Source organism: Schistocerca piceifrons, chromosome 4, assembly GCF_021461385.2.
Source record: "Schistocerca piceifrons isolate TAMUIC-IGC-003096 chromosome 4, iqSchPice1.1, whole genome shotgun sequence".
Classification (NCBI taxonomy): Eukaryota; Metazoa; Arthropoda; class Insecta; order Orthoptera; family Acrididae; genus Schistocerca; species Schistocerca piceifrons.
In genome coordinates, this window is record NC_060141.1 from 123,946,605 (window position 1) to 123,965,868 (window position 19,264).

General features: G+C 43.9%; 1 protein-coding gene across 1 annotated transcript in view; it reads right to left on the reverse strand.

The window, feature by feature from the left end:
* Window positions 1-385: 385 nt before the first annotated feature.
* LOC124795658 (odorant receptor 4-like) overlaps window positions 386-19,264 on the reverse strand; it is a 65,397-nt gene continuing 46,518 nt past the window's right edge. The window contains exons 4-6 of the mRNA XM_047259732.1: window positions 11,379-11,480; window positions 8,483-8,638; window positions 386-501 (exon numbers count right to left, since the gene is read on the reverse strand). Coding sequence (XP_047115688.1) covers window positions 445-501; window positions 8,483-8,638; window positions 11,379-11,480 — 315 coding nt within the window. The 3' untranslated portion in view covers window positions 386-444. The remainder of the gene's footprint in view (window positions 502-8,482; window positions 8,639-11,378; window positions 11,481-19,264) is intronic.

The following is a 19,264-nucleotide window of genomic DNA, read 5'->3' on the forward strand; positions in this document are numbered from 1 at the left end:
GCATGTATACCTGAACTGTCGTTGTCGGTGTTGGTCTGCTGTCGATTCTGATTAGAACAACCCCGGTTCCTCAATATATCGGGCTTAAAAGTAATTTTTATTCTGTCCCGTATGACTGTAATTGATACGACAGAGTTGTATTTCAGATTCAAAAAGCATATTTTTTTCGGAGATTAGTATTCTGCCCTGTGCACCTTTTTGCTGCCAGGAGATGCAGGAAAGACACTTGATGCCATCATATCTGACAGGATTTATGATTATCATATTTCTGGGTTTCGTTCGAAAGCTCTTATCATAGTAATAGGGCAGGTTAGGAAAGACAGATGTTGTTCATTGTAGTTGTTCTGATTCATACTTTTATTGCGTAACTACAACAGCTAACAGTGGATTATAGTGCATTATAGGCACGGCTGGCACCGTAGATTCTGCGTCAGCTGCGACTGGTCAGTCGGAGTTCAGTTGTCTCAGCACTGCATAATAGGAGAAAGAGGCATTCATCAGCTGAAACAGACAACCATACTGTTAATCAACATACGCTGGAGACGATGTAATACGCAACAGGCAGCATTAACTTCTCGAAAAGTTTACGACGCTAGAGGAATACCGTTAAATGGTTAGGCTGTAAAAACAACATGACGAAATTAAGATGATGATGATGAGATGGTAGTGTGGGCACAAAAAAAATTATGAAATTAGGAAACAACATAAAGCTAAATTTCGTCGATTAACCGTCGGGACCTGTCGTCTTGCATCTTCCTCTGATGGAGAACTTCAGAGGAATTCGTACGAAGCTGCAGAAGGAAAGACCTAAACAATATATACGGCCCGTTCATATTAACGTGACGACCGCCTACGCTACACATCAATGTGCAGACGGCAGGCACCACTAGCAATGGCGGGTATATAAAGCATGTCGAGAGTCAAGCAGAAAACAGTGCAGTCATTGTCGTAATGCGAGAAGTGAGCGATTTATCTGAAGTCTAAAAGGACGTTATCATTGGTTTTGAGGCCAAAGGTGGAAGCATTTCGTTTGCCGCCATAGTTAAACTACACTATGCATGGTAAAATGGCGCTATCCAAAATCGGTGGCGAAACAACTGCAATGCACCACAGGCCATGGACGACAGGGGTGAACAACGGTTGCGGGGCTATGTTCGGGCGAATAGACGTGCAAATGATGAACAGCTAATCGCCCAGATGAACCGAGGGCCTACCAACTGTATTTCCTGAAAGAACGATCAGTGAATGTTCCAGCGTGTGGGTCTCCACATCAGGCACCTGGTACATGCTCCCATGTTGACTGCTGTTCATCGCATCTGGACGTCCACTGTGGCAGGTGGTCTTTCCAGACGAATCACTTTTTATACTCTGTGGGACAGACGGTGGTTGCTTTATACGGCGTGAAACGTTTGAAAGCAAATACCTTGCGACAATCGTCGGGAGAGCAGAGGCCGGAAGAGGGAGCTTTATGGTCCGGGGAATGTTTTCGTGGCATTTTCCGGGTGATATTTTCATTCTGGAGAGCGCAGTGGATCAAAACAAGTATGTATCCATCGTCGGGGAGCATTTCAACCCATACATAATGCTTGTTTTCGTCGCCATTATGGCACCTACCAACGGGACTTTGCAACGTATCATCCATCTCGCAGTGTGCGTGCTTGGTTCGAAAAGCACCACACTTCCTTGGCTGCCAGGTCCCCCGAATTTAAAATCAGTCGAGAGTCTGTGGAACTATCTCAATGAGGCTGTTCGGACCACGGATCCTGATCCGAGAAACTTCGCGCAGCTGACCGCGGCACTGGTGTAAGCATGGAGTTACATCCCTGTCCGTGCTTTCCAACACCCCACTGACTGTCTTCCTTCTCGTCCAGGTTTTTGGCAAGTGGTTACATTAACTTGACTGGGCAGTGTAATATTACTATTAGTGGTAGTAGTAGTAGTAGTAGTAGTAGTAATTCATCCACAGATTAGTTATACAATAATGCCAGTGTTATATACAAGTGTAACAATATTCAAGTAATTGATTTATGGATCTACACGAATTACACAGTTCTACACTGCTGATCATCGCAACACTATGTTGGGAGCATGCCGCAAACATTAAACGCGCATTTCAGCGCGATCGCACGGGATAAGTAGGAGTAATGCCGTCTATGTTCTGTACACAAGGAAAACTTACGCAATATGTTTATCATTCAAAAATGGCATTTGAGTGTTGTTTGTTTCGTTTTGGAATTCGTCAGCACGCAGGATCGTAGCCCACCGAATTAGCGGTTTCTCGTACCTTGAATTTGCTGATCACATTTTGGTTGCGAATATAGGATTATTGGGTCGAGGGTGGCCACACAGTATTTCAGCAACCACGCACGACTAGGCCTGTGAAGTCGGACATACTGCTAGCTCTGCAGGCAGGATCGCACAGCCACGTCACGTACCTTATGTCGTAAAGTGGTTTCGTTTATAACAAGGTAATTATCACTGATTAGGCTTCCTCGACGAGAGTCTGTAGACATGGAAGTTTTCTGTGTATCGTACCGCGTCATAATGTAAAAAACTATGCTGGAGAAACCAAAGTTTCACCCACGGTTACCGTACGCCAGAAGACCCAGAAGAAGGCCACTTTAAACGTGACCGAAGTGTTCACTTTTTCCCAGTATAGTCTTTTACCTTGTGACGCGGTACGATTCTCAGAAAACTCTTATGTCAAGTATCCACGCGAGGAACATCACAGACTGTCAAGACGGTGACCACTCTTTTGGCATCCCATGGTTCGCCAGCAGTGAGAGGAGCGCCCGAGTGTGGTGTGCCCAGCGACAGCTGACACCTGAATACCACGACGGCGTCCTTCTGAACGAGCCCAAGCATTCATACGGGAGTGCCCTTGTGCGGAGGCTGCGAGGTGTAACAGTCGTTGACAGACTGCATTCGCCATCGTCCTACGGAGCCAGCACCTTGCGTGAAGGTATGGGTTGCCATCGGGGTCACAACACCACCACCTCTGGCTCGCATATTCTGTAATTTGGACAACAGCCGTTTGATTTCTTTACATTTCAAAACTACGGTAGCCACAGCAAATTATAAATAACCGATTGACATTTCATACAGTATAACACGGATGTTTGCATAACTGCCAAAATATAAAACTGAATGCAAAGTGAAACTGTCCGCAACAGCTGTTATTTATTTCGATTTCCTAAACCATACCCGGACTGCAGCCACTGCAAGTCCTCCGGCAACACGCAGGACACCTTGTACCTTCTATTGTCAGCCCATACGATTACCATTACGGTGATACAAACACACATAAGCGTGTCAGCTACCGGAACCAAGATACTCCTGGATAGCATTTATGAGGGGCGTGTTTGACACAGGTCCATTATGAGGGGCGTGCTTGACACACGTCCACAGGAAAAATATTTTAATCGGTCAAGTGACGAACAGTTCATCGTGATCCTTGCACACACTGGACATTCATCACAGATGATGGTTTCACCAGTTGAAGAAGGCTGCGGACTTCGCCTAGCCACGCCAACTGTTTCTGTACAACTTTCTTTTATAGCTGCCTATACCACACGACATAGCATTATATACACCAGAAGAAGCAACTTAAAATTCGCGAAAACCGATTTTGTGAGTCTCTAACCGACTTAAACAAATACAGAAATAGTAGACTGTTGGACTTTTCATTCAATTTTCTATTCAAAAAGTGTTAACACCTGCATGTAAACAACTGCACTATACTGTATGAATGGTCAATCAGTTATGTCTGATTTCTAACATGTTAAGGCAGGCAGCTGTACCCTATATTTGTTACCTCCTTGAAGTTATGTTACAACGAGACAACACATTTTGGCTGGTGCTGGCCTGAAGTACTCAATATAGTGTGTGCTCGACGTTAGTCCTGGTCGGCCCGTTTCCCCAGAGCTCGAACTCATCGAAACGTCTCGTAATGTGTTGGCGAGAGACTGGCATGACACCGCTCACCAGCCCCTGTTACTGGTGGTCTCTGGAATGCAACTGAATCAACATGGGATAACGTATCCGCACCTGCCGTCCAGGCTCAGTTTGATTCAATGGCCAGAGCTAGGGCAATGGGTTAGAGTTATACACTACTGGCCATTAAAATTGCTACACCACGAAGATGACGTGCTACAGACGCGAAATTTAACCGACAGGATGAAGATGCTGTGATACGCAAATGATTAGCTTTTCAGAGCATTCACACAAGGTTGGTAACGGTGGCGGCACCTACAACGTGCTGACATGAGGAAAGTTTCGAACCGATTTCTCATACACAAACAGCAGTTCACCGGCGTTGCCTGGTGAAACGTTGTTGTGATGCCTCGTGTAAGGAGGAGAAATGCGCACCATCACGTTTCCGACTTTGATAAAGGTCGGATTGTAGCCTATCGCGATCGCGGTTTATCGTATCACGACGTTGCTGCTCGCGTTGGTCGAAATCCAATGACTGTTAGCAGAATATGGAATCGGTAGATTCAGGAGGGCAATATGGAACGCCTTGCTGGATCCCAACGGCCTCGTATCATTAGCAGTCGAGATGACAGGCATGTTATCCGCATGGCTGTAAAGGATCGTGCTGCCACGTCGCGATCCCTGAGTCAACAGATGGGGACGTTTGAAAGACAATAACCATCTGCACGAACAGTTCGACGACGTTTGCAGCAGCATGGACTATCAGCTCGGAGACCATGGCTGCGGTTACCCTTGACGGTTCTTCACTGACAGGAGCGCCTGCGATAGTGTGCTCAACGACGAATGGCAAAACATAATTTTTTCCGATGAATCCGGGTTCTGTTTACAGCATCATGATGGTCGCATCCGTGTCTGGCGACATCGCTGTGAACGCACAATGGAAGCGCGTATTCGTCATCGCCACACTGGCGTATCATGCGACGTGATGGTATGGGGTGCCATTGGTTACACGTCTTAGTCACTTCTTGTTCGCATTAACGGCACTTTGAACAGTGGACGCTACATTTCACATGTGTTACGACCCGTGGCTCTACCCTTCATTCGATCGCTGCCAAACCCTACATTTAAGAGGGATAATGCACGACCGCATGTTGCAGGTCCTGTACGGGCCTTTCTGGGTACAGAAAATGTTCGACTGCTGCCCTGGCCAGCACATTCTCTAGATCTCCCACTAACTGAAAACGTCTGGTCAATGTAATGCATGCCTTCAGGTCAGCTACGTTCATAATTGGAGCACTTAACACTACATCTTCCAGCTAAGCCCTTTGCCACAAACCGAGCGAGGTGGCGCAGTGGTTAGCACGCTGAACTCGCATTCGGGAGGACGACGGTTCAAACCCTAAATCACTTCAGGTAAATGTCGCGATGCTTCCTTTGAAAAGAGCACAGCCGATTTCCTTCCCCATCCTTGACACTATCCGAGCTTGCGCTCCGTCTCTAATGACCTCGTTGTCGATGGGACGCTAAACCCTGTTCTCCTTCCTTCCTTCCACAGCAAGTCACTCGTTTTAAGATCAGATGATCTGGACGGTCAGGCTGTGGTAACATCTCGCATAAAAATGATCGCACCCTCATATCCACACTGCTGAAGGCTTGAAGTGAGCTTTGGGTGCAAAAGACATACACAGCGTCTGCTAGTGACGGTACAGGTAACAGGGCCCGCAGAATTGATCTCCACGAAAAAATGCAGCCGTCAAGCCGTGCCAGAGAGTCACGTTTGCAGAACTAAGTGGTACCGGTTGATGTGCGTGCAGATTTTCGGTTGCCCGTATTCAGTTCTCGTATGGCATGTCCTTGGTGATGGAAATAGTTTCGTCTGTCCATAAAACGTTCTATGGTCATTTATTGTCCACTTCCATGCGACGAAGAAATTCCAGAGCGAACGTTTACCTTTCTAATAGGTCGCCGGAAGAAACTCCTGAACGCGGGTGACTCTAAAAGGATAACAATACAGGACGTTTCGCTGGATTTTATGCACTGTGCTCGCAGGCATGTTCAACGTTCAAGCAATTCACTGTGAGTGCATGTTTGCACACTACTGCTCGACATCTTCGCCAGATGTCCGATCAACTGCTTTCCTCCCTCTGCCACACTGCACTCCTAAGGAACCTGTCTTTTCGAATTTTGTAATCATTTGCTCCAGGGCCTTAGCAGGCATCTGACCGACCACTTTTTTCCATACACCTGAGTGTCCAGAACTGCATGGCTACTGGCCCACAGTCGCCGTTCCTATGAAAGAGCCTTACCAGCAGCTCGTGGCCCTTGATGGAGACAGTTATGTCGGGCGTCTCAGTCGCAAACTCAGGCACAACCGTGTGCCCCGCGTGTTCATTTACATATTCTGGCGCTTAAAGTGTCATCTATTTTCTTTAACTTCTTTTGTTCCATAACGTTTCCCCTTACGTCTGAGCCGTAGTAAAGTTAGCTTTGAAAAGCGCGCCGCAGCGCGTAGCGTGAAGCAGTCGCCCTCCGTTTTCTGGCGGTGGCGCCGTTGTCGCAATTGAAGGCTTCGGTGTCTCCCTCTAGCGGGAAAGGGGGAAAGTGGACTGTTCGCGTGGGTTGAAGAAGTGGCTGTATGGGCTCTCGAGGAAAGTTGGCAGTCGGGGCATCAAGAAGCGACTTCTCTGCCGCTACTAGAGGGACAGCACGCGGACCGCGGCATCAGGGTAAGCGACGCGAGCAGCGGCTCCGTGGTATGGGGCGTTAACTGCTCGTCGCGAAAGGAATCTTCCTGATTGTAGGTCCGCAAGGGGCCTAATCTGCAGTTCGGCCGTATGCTGTTGAGCGGCGAGGAGGTTCTGAAAATCGGCGCGCCTTCCTGCGTCCGTTGAAACGGCTGGCATCGGGGGGCTCGGCAGAGAATTTGGAGGTGCTGCGTTGGTTCTGTCCTGGGAGTCGTAACGCACCAGAAATTGAGTATTGATTGTTAACAGATTTTATGAAGTTTAACTGAATTTATTGTTAATTATACCAGCCGTATTTTTTGGGGGGTTTCACACCATTCATTCTCGTCTGTCCACCCGCAGGAAGGTGGTAATATTAGAAATGGTGGTCCATTTGTCCCCTTTTGAGGACGAAAGGGGGGGGGTCAGAGTAAATCTGTGGTTCGGATTGCTTCTTTCTCCTCCCAGCTTATTATTCGACTGTTAGCCTCTGCCATGTCTGTGAAAGTCTAAGGCACCAATGACTGTACTGTTTAAAACGCAAGGCACTAAGACCTGATCCATTCTCTCGCCTGCCATAACTAGTATTACGAGACACAAGTGTAAAAGGTACTCTAAGAAAGAAGAAAAATTCCTTTTGCCTCGTGGTAAGAACTAGTCAATTGCATAACGAATTCCTACTCATCTGGAAACTGTAACTTACGTAAATTTGTGTATGTATATTTGGCTATAATCACGCAAGGTTATGTATGCCGTAGTGGATTTTTCTATATTGTTTCTAGTCAGCAAACTGTTGTGTGTTTTTCCAGTTCAATACCTTTTAAGGCTTTTACTCAACGTGCTTATGTGTTTTATGCAGGTAGTTGGCTATTAGTGTGTTTTCTTGGCATGCAAAAGTTTACCATTTCATTACGGGTAGAAATTGTTGCCTTGAAAGAAGAACGTTGTAAAAGTTCGCAAATCCTACCTGACGAGCGTGTGTGTTTGCCGTAAGTTAACTGGCAGAAATTTGTAAAATTTGTTTTTTTTATATATATTTTGGATATGTTAATGTTATTATATGAGAATGTCCCCCTCGTATCCATGACTCATGCGTTTTGGTTTTTCTATTTTGAGAACTTTTGTAAACAGCGTTGTCTTCATATGTTGCAGACAAGTTAGATTCTGCGTCATATAATGAATGGAGTGAAATTCACCTGTAATTTAGCTGAGCTTGAAATATTATACAGCGTCGCGTTTATACGTTAAATTGCTTGCCTGTCCTTGCCTTTTACTGTCGTGAATTTTTTTTTATGATACTTTAATAATTTAAAAGTCCTTTCCTATCCTAAATTGTGATTCATTTGTTAATGATTGTTGGTTTTTTTTTTTAAATATCGTAAAGTCGTGCACGAAATTTGAATAGTGTTACTCCAAGTTGTGTGTAATTTCACCAGTTATTCCTTGGCACCTACTTCCATTTGACATTTTGTGTACTGATTGAGATTAACAACCTTTGGTGAACCAGTAATAATTGTACGGTTCAACGTCAATAAACGTTCAAATCTGACGTCATTCTGAGTAGCGACTCTCTTTCTACAGCATTTTGAAACTGGAACCTTAATTATGGACACTCCATATATCAGGAGCTCAGTAATGTGGACCCAACTGTTTTGTTTAACGTGCGAAGCGCAATGTCGACAGAATTAATAGAAAATTAATAGAAGTCTGAAGGTAATGACAGCATGCTTCGAGGGTGTTTTGCCAGTTCAGCAATGTGGGTGACGGAGGAGATGGGATGTGAGGATCTGGTGGTACAACAATCCAAGCAGTACATCCCGACCTACCAGTAGGAAGGTCTCCCTGGAGATGGTGTAGAACTTGCTGGCCGTCAGTCGCAGCGGGCGGTGGGCGCGGCACAGGAAGAGGCGCAGCTCCTTGCGGAAGCGAGGCGAGGCCCCCACCCACTGGCTGCTGTAGGCCGACAGCTGCAGGCGCTCGCTCTGCGCAGCGAGTTAGCAGCCAATGTGAACGGCGAGAAAAGCCACAAGGGCGAGTGGACAGCTTGAAATATTTATAAGACATGTAGCCTAAACTCCATAATCGCAATATAGCATAGAATAGTGTATTCATTTTCATCAATAAGGACGGAGGTAACAGCTGCTGTGTCAAAGCAGGTGTAAAAGCATGGCCACAGATCCTGGGCACCATCGTCACTTCTGTTCGAGATCTTTCGCGTGATCTTCCGCGACTGATCGCCTGGCACGATCTTCCTTTAACGTTAGAGTATTCTTTGTAACGTGCTCCTTGTAAATATTCTTAAAAATGTTGCTTTCCTCATGAGCCGTTTGTTTATTGGCACCTAATATGAAATTATGGGACGAAAGAATAGCAATTAAAATACACTACTGGCCATTAAAATTGCTACAGCAAGAAGAAATGCAGATGATAAACGGGTATTCATTGGACAAATATATTATACTAGAACTCACAGTGACTACATTTTCACGCAATTTGGCTGCAGAGATCCTGAGAAATCAGTACACAGAACAACCACCTCAGGCCGTAATAACGACCTTGATATGCCTGGGAATTGAGTCAAACAGAGCTTCGATGGCGTGTACTGGTACAGCTGCCCATGCAGCTTCAACACGATACCACAGTTCATCAAGAGTAGTGATTGGCGTATTGTGACGATCCAGTTGCTCGGCCACCATTGACCAGACGTTTTCGATTGCTGAGAGATCTGGAGAATGTGCTGGCCAGGGCAGCAGTTGAACATTTTCTGTATCCAGAAAGTCCCGTACAGGACCTGCAACATGCGGTCCTTCATTATCCTGCTGAAATGTAGGGTTTCGCAGTGATCGAATGAAGGGTAGAGCCACCGGTCGTAACACGTCTGAAGTGTAACGTCCACTGTTCAAAGTGCCGTCAATGCGTACAAGAGGTGACCGAGACGTGTAACCAGTGGCACCCCATACCATCACGCCGAGTGATACGCCAGTATGGCGATGACGAATACACGCTTCCAATGTGCGTTCATCGCGATGTCGCCAAACGTGGATGCGATGCAGCGTCAATGCAGCGTCAAGGGTAACCGCAGCCAGGGTCTTCGAGCAGATAGTCCATGCTGCTGCAAACGTCGTCGAACTGCTCGTGCAGATGGTTGTTGTCTTACAAACGTCCCCATCTCTTGACTCAGCTATCGAGTCGTGGCTGCACGATCCGTTACAGCCATGCGGATAAGATGCCTGTCATCTCGACTGCTAGTGATAACGAGGCCGTTGGGATCCAGCACGGCGTTCCGTATTACCCTCCTGATCCCACCGATTCCATATTCTGCTAACAGTCATTGGAACTCGACCAACGTGAGCAGGAATGTCGCGATACGATAAACCGCAATCGCGATATGCTACAATCCGACCTTTATCAAAGTCGGAAACGTGATGGTACGCATTTCTCCTCCTTACACGAGGCATCACCACAACGTTTCACCAGGCAACGCCGGTCAACTGCTGTTTGTGTATGAGAAATCAGTTGGAAACTTTCCTCATGTCAGCACGTTGTAGGTGTCGCCACCGGCGTCAACCTTGTGTGAATGCTCTGAAAAGCTAATCATTTGCATATCACAGCATCTTCTTCCTGTCGGTTAAATTTCACGTCTGTAGCACGTCATCTTCGTGGTGTAGCAATTTTAATGGCCAGTAGTGCAGTTGACTCACAGTGCTTCTGTTGTTAATCAGCCGACGGGTGCGCAGAATTCAAGTGATACTACAAATTATCGTGCAGTCGCACCTTCTGAATATGGTTTACGTATTTGGAAGGGCAGGGGTTACATACGCTGGATAGTTGTTATCATTAAGCAAATGTTGTAAACATTGCAATGGTAATTTATGTTTGAAAAAGTGTCTGTACTGCAGAAAGGCGACTGTAGATGACGATGGAAACTGTGAGGGAGACTGGATTTCTAACCTAGGCGCCTATTGTTCGTGACAATGTACTGCCAATTGAACTGTATGAATTATCTTCGATTCTGATGCAAAGACTCTCTTCCATTCCACCTATACTTCAAGTCCTTGCAACGATATTGTTCTGACATAAGTGTGTTTAAGTGGCATGATTGGTAAAACAGTCACCACGGACAGTAGATGTCCCATTTGGAGTTAGTCTGTCTGTTGCAACTTCTAGCTTACAAAATAAGTGAAAACAGTTCCAATAAACACAAACTGTATTTAATATAAACTGTACCTCGATGAGAGTATATTATAAAACAAAAGTTTGTAACTGGTCTATGATACCTCGTGACAGACGCTAGAGTCTTTAACGGCCCGAAGAACTATTAATTTTAACTATCTGTGGAATATACAGGCACGAGATGGAAAACATCTTATGGTCCTGATACTACTTCTAAATTCTATAAGAATATTTTGCACGCTCTCTTTATCAGCTTATATGAGTAACCAACATGTTTACAGCTCAGTTTGAGTCAGTGACCAGCATGTACACAGACAAAAAGTAGGGGAGAAAATGATACCGGTACACCATGTACCTTCACCCATAAATCGTAGGGTACAGGTGACACATCTAGAAGCAGTGAGACGGATATTAGTGATATTCTACGTGTAATAACATTTCTTAAGTGACGTAACGTCTTCAATTGTACAGATATCTGTTTTCTCAGGCTGTTAGGGAAGTAACGCCAGTAACTTGTCCTCGATACCGGATATACGTTGGAGAACTTACCTCTGTCAGGACATCGTTCCCAAACCAACAGTAGAGCAGTAGCTGCTCTGCAATGGCAGCCAGGTATGAGCCGTACTTGAAGACCCAGCCAGAGTCTGTCTTCTGTATGTACATGGAACGTCACAAGTAACACACGCTTGTGTTAATTCTGATTCAATATGCACATGCAATTACTATAAATTGATCTTAAAGATGCTATCGTAGTTCTACAGATACATATAAATGAGTTATAAATGTACAAGTAATGACCATCGAAATTTATTTTTAAATATATAAGTATATGGTATGAAAATGATAAAAGTGCATTCGTAGCCAGTTTGCGGTAAACAGCTTCACTGGCATACACTGAATTCGAGACTTCATATTGCTATCTAGCATCATGTAACGATTATTACTTTAAATTTATTGATTATGCGATGTTGTAGTCTAGAAATTAGTCTGTGTTAGTGAAACCGTTCAGAAGCAAATGGGTATGCATAATTTACGTCAAATTAAAATTTATTTTCTTAGCGAGATGGTCGTTTAAATACACTTTTGTTGAAACAATTAATTAATATATATTTATTGTTGTATACTTTCCCGGATATACTTTCAAAAATGAATTTCGATGATAAAAAGCATTCTATAATGACAACTATTGAGTCTTCTGATACAGTACAAACTCAAAGATGTAGCCTGAGTGCCGCGCGGGATTAGCCGAGCGGTCTAAGGCGCTGCAGTCATGGACTGTGCGGATGGTCCCGGCGGAGGTTCGAGTCCCCCTTCGGGCATGGGTGTTTGTGTGTTTGTCCTCGGGATAATTTATGTTAAGTAGAGTGTAAGCTTAGGGACTGATGACCTTAGCAGTTAAGTCCCATGCGATTTCACACACATTTTTGTAGCCTGAGTGAAAAGGACGAACTGTTTTAAATGAATAGAATCATAAACTAAAATGACAGATTAAATTAGAGCTATGGAACTTGCTGTATTAGACTCTTTCCATTCTTTCCATCCATAATACACAAAAATTTGTTTCAATTCCCGTTTGGAATCCATTCACGTTACATCGGCCGAACATTTTGTAGCTGATATTTGTTCGCATATTGTTTACTTATGCGCAAATGAAACAAGTCTATATTTCATTTTTTCCTTAATCATTTTCGAGAGTGTCTTTTTGTATTCCTGCGAATTAATATGCCTTTGACCATTTTGAGGTCTGTTTCTTCTGAAATGTGAAAATTGCCTTAATCTTTGGTAATGGAATGTTCATCCATAAAATCGGTGGAAGTTTAATTGTAGACATGACTGGAATTCGAATCAAATGCGCGGCTTCTATGAATTATGTTATTAATGTTGAACTACCTGCTAAGTAAGTAAAAATTTAATATTAGCACTGGTTCCTCTCATCTCAACAGTTTCTACTGTTCGATGTTCTTATAGTAATATAACTTGCATCAGAACTGGTGGTAAGTTTAAAGATATCAGCTACACGTGAAACTTACGCAGCAGCTGTTATCTGATGAGTAAGGAACAGGAATCAGGCTGACATAGCGTCCACGTCGAGGTCACTAGGGCCGTGTGCTAATCACGACTGCCGTGGAGAGAGGCGGTAATGGACACACGTCTTAATGCGGAACGAAGAACTGCTCTCGCTCGCTGTTAAAATTTTGCTTGTGCAACTGTTTGTTCTAGCTGAGAGCGCTCTCACGGTAGCCTTCAAGTGAGCTGAGCAGTTCTTATATTCTGGAAAATGACGTCATTTGAGTGGTAAAGTTGTCTTCACACTAGCCGAGGATTCGAAATGTGTCTAATTCTTCGTTCACCGTCATATCACACGTATATGCCTTGGCACTATTTTCTTGTGATTTCTTGGGATACACGCCACTAATACAGTAAGTTTCGAGTATTAATAAAGCAAACTACCTCAATTATTTGAAATAGTCATCTTTCTTGATAGATGCTACACTGCTAAAACAACTATTAAACTTTATCTTCAGTCCGTTAATTACTAAATGAGGTCTTTATCATTTCATAACTAACGTGGTTTCAGCCAGAAGAGCAAACGATAATAGATAGTCTAATGTCACTGGTAAGGCTTTAGATTCGAAGATCGTCACTTCACCAGTTCCTCACTATTTCGTTCAATCTGTTCCACATGCAGGCAAGGCTTGACTCCAGACTCATCATTCCTTGTTATTTCCTTTAAAAAATGAAGCACTTGAATAATCCTGATAAAATAGGAAGTAATTTAAAGACATTAAATTCCTAGGCACAGTAGGAACCGTATTGTTTTGCGACGCACTGAGGTAAATGTTATTGATTTATAACTCAATTAAATTCATTGATATGAGATGATTGACACCGATGACTATGAATTTAGTCTAATGCAAAGTCCATTTCCCAGTATCGTAAAACATATCTCACGAACATAGACATTCTTTGGCAACGCAATTTACATAGACTTGTTCAGTAGCATGGTTTTTTTTTCCTGTAGGGAAAAGTAATGTACCTTGGAAAACTTTTTAGACTTCCGCCTCTATCCAGCACTTCAGAAGAAGTTTATTACATTTTCTTATTCCATTTTGAAATGATAGCATTCACTTCATGTGTGCTGCAGCCACTCTATGAAATTAAGAAAAAGTATGCTCTGGTAACGTAAGGTTTCCCAATTCCTAGGATAAAATGTTGACTTCAAATTTAAAAGTGTTGCAGTCGAGGCAATCTTGTCAATACTGCATTTAATAGTCTATGTGTTACACTATAGCTCTAGTACAAATATATAAGTATTTTTGGTGGTGCCTTTAACTGACACCCCATATTTTGGCGAAAATACATGTTTAAATTAGGTGGTTTGCATAAAACATGGTCCGAAATTGTGCTGAACGTATTCTCCGAAAATTATTTCGAGCAGTTAGTTCAAGAGCCCATTCGAATAGTAAACGATTGTGGAAACACACTTGACCTCTTAGGAACAAATAATTCTGAGCTTATAACGAGTATCACACAGGTGTGTTGGTCCTGCTTAAACAAAGGAAGTAGCAAGACGGCCATTGGGACACCTGAGCGCTGGAGCACAATAGTGGCGACTGGGCGGTATTGTAGCCGGACGGGTAGGATTATACTTTGGAAACTACGAAAATCTTGGACGCAGCTCAGCTGAGAGGAATGAGGAAGCGTCACCTTGGAAATCATGCAGGCTGGGTTATTTCCACGGAGTTTTACTCAGATGCGTACCATTGTACGAGTAAAGGTTTTTCCTCTCAAAGTTTCCGCGCTGAACGACAAAAGACTAAAATGTGGTTGGTCGGCGTTCGGAAGAATCTGTACAGAGGGAGAATATTTCATGGTTTCGGGAATATGATTCATTCTCGGAATTACGAGGGTGGGGAGCCGAGCCTAGCTGGGAAGCCAGCAGTGGAGAGAAGAGATCTTCCATTATGAGCGCCTGTGTGTGGCGGTCGCTCGCTACCAGCTTTGATGGTACAGACGGACTTGCTGTCTTCGCTCTCAGGAGAATTTATAGTTAGAACAGTTAGGCACTGTACTGTTGCGAACATATACGGGTTGGAAGTCGTCGTTGAGTACGCAGCGATCAGTAATTGAGAGCACTTCTTCTGCCTATACTTACGTTGAGACGTTATCGGAACTCCGTCCTTGTGGCTGGGAGTTTGCGTTTCTCGTCTGTAGAACACAGAGAGGATAAGACAGTATTAGAGTATATTAGTCAGAGGACTACTTTCTGCCATCCCAGTGTTTGAAAGAGTTTTTTTGCGGCTAGAGTTCTTCCATCGTCGCAGACGAGTACGAGAACCATCACCTCGACGCAGAGGATGCAGTACATACGGTGATATTGCTTCGGCTTATTAGGGCTATAAAGCTAAACAGTTGTGATCACGTTAGCTTATTTCCACTGAGGTTCCACACCACCGTAGATCATCTTTGAAAATATTGTCTTCTAATGTTTGGTACATAGATGATGTCAGTCATTTCGCGTTATTGATATTAGATCGCGCGGTCATAATAAGGGGCAGAGCTGGGCACTTGATTGTTAGTTTTAGTTAGGAAATATAGACAATTGTACTTCAAGGGTTGATTTTAATCTGTAATAAATATATCAAACAACAACTTTTATCAGATAATAGTATTAGTTGCCTTAAACATTCATTTATGTTGATGTTGTAATTTGTATGTTAAAGAGCATTAATAGATCCTAAGATCTGCTTCAGGGGTAGTCAGACAGAGCCAAATCATCATTTTAGCGTTCAATATTTTCCGTTGCGCACATGCATTTTACACACGCCTGGAGTAGTAGCACCATGGAATATTATAAAAGTATGTATGTATCATTGTATGTATGCATGTTCCACATATCCTCCTAAATCACTATGTCGATTTCAAACAAACTTGGTACACACATCGCTTACTGTCTGGAAACTACTGTGGTGTAGGAATCACCTCCCTCTCATGGGGTGGGAATGGGGGTGAAAAAGTATTGCAATTCATTATGCACAAACAGCTACACTACAGTCATCCAGTTGTAAGATGGCAAGAACTATGGCCCTTACATGAAGTCATTAAAGATCACCTAACTCACGTTGAGCCAATAGTAGGGCTGAACAAAAATGACTGGCAAGGACAATGCATCTTATAGAGGGTATAGTATGGACATATTGGAATAATTAATGTTGGGTGATGGTTTTAAAGTAATTCACACAACATGAAAAACTTTGTGGAAACACGTCGATTTACTGGAGGCTAGTTTATCCCAGGGAAGTATACAGAGTGACCGTGGTCGGTCGGCGGGGGAGTGGCGAAGGGAAGCGACAATAGGCAGCTTAGGGCGGCGCAAGCTCTGAGAAAGTGGTAACGGGGCACGGCCTCCAGTTGCCTTAAGATGAGTGACAGTGAGTCGGTGGTTGACCCCATGCTGGTGTACTGGGAAGCAGACGGAGAACTTGTACACCTGTTGATAAATGTCCGTTGTCCCGTTTTCAGTGATCCTGCGAGAAAGCCACGCAAAGCTACGGTGGAGCTGTCAACAGAGGTCAAAATATGCGTGTTCATGACTATAGCAACTTCACACTGAATTCACGATCCTCAGAGCCTGAAGTAAATCAGGTGAAGAGCATCAGAATGAAATACGTAGGACCAAGGAATTTGAAGTACTCTCCTGGGAGTCAGAATTCCGGAAAAATTGGTGATTGTGCAGACGCTAACCTTGATGGGTGGCATGGGAGGAGCTAAATAGCAGAAGTTGAGAGGAAGGGAAATTTTGTGGGAATTTGTTCACTTCCCAGAGCAGGCATTGGTCAGTGCTGGGAAGCAACGCATAATTAACGCGACTTGCGCTGCAATTGGCGTAAGTGATTTTGCTGGAGGGGAAACCGAGGTGAAGAGCGGACTGTGAGAAGTCTCCGTAGAGGTCTTCCATTCCCAGCTTGCCTAGAGTGCGGAAGTGGCGTTCTTTACTCAGCTTGCCTGAGAAAGAGTGAGCATCTCTACAGTTCAGGACTTAGCAAATGGAACGATTGCGCTTGGAGATAGGAAGTTTTGGTTCAGCTATGTACTGAGCAAGATAGCTAGGAGTGAATAGATGAGCGCAGCCTTGCAGCACCACGAGGTCGGCCGACGTCCACACAATGACACCACTCTGCCACGCTGAATTCAGTGATTTGCGCCCGCTCCGGCCAGTGATTAATTTGTTGGATCACGTCAGCAAAGTTTCCACGAGGGTTTCATGAGCCGTGTGTTGTAGAATTCTTCTCACACTTCGCATTACGCCTGGGCCAGTCACTAGTAATTACTTTTGATTTATCGCGGATTGCTCCACGCAAACGCAATTTATTACCACTGCCTGTTAGGAGAGTCATGTAATGTGATAATTGAAGGTCGTGAGTTAAAATAAATCTGTGCTAATCGACTGCATCTGTTTTCAATCAAGTAGTTGAAATCCCAAGTCACTTTCTTAATTAATTTTATGTTCAATATTTGCATCTGGTGTTCAATAGCTGAATATAACATCAATGTGCACCCCTTTTTAATTAAAAGGGATCAATTCTTAACCAATTAATGTCAACACTGCCACCGCAGTTCAATCAGGAGTCACAGGGCCTTATTACTTTCTTAGCGTTATCCGACACTGCGGCAGTTTTGCAGTCTCTATTGATCTGTTAGTCAATTATCTGGGGTGAACACACGCCAAAACCAGGTAAGTGACGGGTGGGGTGTTACACAGTATTTGATGTGAGCACTTAGTGAAGCGACCTGCCACAAACTTTGCACATAACTTCAAACATTTACCAGACTTTTTCTCTCTGACACTCCATACAAAATGATGAAAGGAAAAATGTTTATCGCTTGCTAAATTTCGCTGTGCCTGCAGTAGAACTGTCGCATCAGGCATGACGTTTCAGTTTTTAATTTCTTTGCTTCTAACCCTATTCGCAGCATAGTTTGTAGACAGTATTCACATGTGCCACTGAATGTACTTGATCGGTTTCAGCCAATCTTGGTACACATATTTCTTACTATCTGTGGTGATAAGAGCCAACAAACTCATATTGGGGTGTGGTTGATAATATGAAAAAAATTCGAATAGCTCTAAGCACTATGGGACTTAACATCTGAGGTCATCAGTCCCCTAGACTTAGAACTACTTAAACCTAAGGATATCACACACATCCATTCCCGAGGCTGGATTCGAACCTGCGACTGTAGCAGCAGCGCAGTTCCGGACTGAAGCGCCTAGAACCACTCGGCCACAGCGGCCGGCGATAATATGGAGATAGAAGGGGAAGGAAGAGATGGACAGACAGAGGAGAGGAAATAGGAGATGTATACACATAGGGGAGGGGGAGATAAATGGCGAGAGAGAAATGGTGAGAAAATAGTAGAGGAAAATGGACTGAGAGAAATGGAGTGGATGATGGATAGGGAGAGGGGAGTAGAAAATGAACAGGAATAGGGAGAGAGGGGAAATAGGAGATGAATAGGCAGAGAGGGAAAGATGAAATGGACAGAGAGGTGGAGGAGAAGCAGATGGGATTAGAGGGATTGACAAGGTCATGAGGATGGAGGAGATGGAGAAGTGGAGGATGAGGTGGACAGAGGGGGAAGGAGAAGATGGTTGGGGGGGGGGGAGAACTGATGGAATGACAGAGGGAAAGAAGCAGATGAACAGATAGGCAGGAGGTAGCGGGTGTGGAGGAGTTGCACTGAGAGAGGGGCAGTGAGAGATGGGCAGAGAGAGGGGAGGAGGAAATATACAGAGAGAGGGAGAAGGAGGAGATGGACTGACAGAAGAGTGGCACAACTACACATCTGTACAGCGTGGGTACTCAGCTAGTAGTACAATAAAGCTTCCTGGGACGAGCACAGTTTTTAATACTTTCGACGCAAAAGAGATTGTCCTTTGTATGTTAAATCAGTCGGAATACATACAACTGTGGTAGCAACAATGTATGAGTCAGTTATTTTCCGTGGCTAGCAATGCCATCTTAGGAAAATAAAACACGTTTAGTTTTTGCGGCCTCTGGAGTGACCGAAATTATGAGCAAATTATCTTATCTTATAAGAACTCTTGAGCTGATTCAAAAAGTGTTCTTGGATTTTGTGAGTCAGACAGAGTTATGGCGAATTTAATATTGTGATTGATATTTATTAATATTAATTCACTTGACGCATTTGGGATTCAGTTGTATGTGCAAAACATCTTTTGTCCTCCAAGACTAGCTGAATATAATTTACTTTACAAAACATTTAATTGAATTTCGATATTTCACAACATATTGCTTTGCCAATAAGAGATAGAAATTTGTAACTTGCCAATAGATTAGGTGTCATAATTCCTCAATCATTTGTTGCAGAATGTGGAGTAATGAATTCATCTGGTTTGAATATTTGAAATA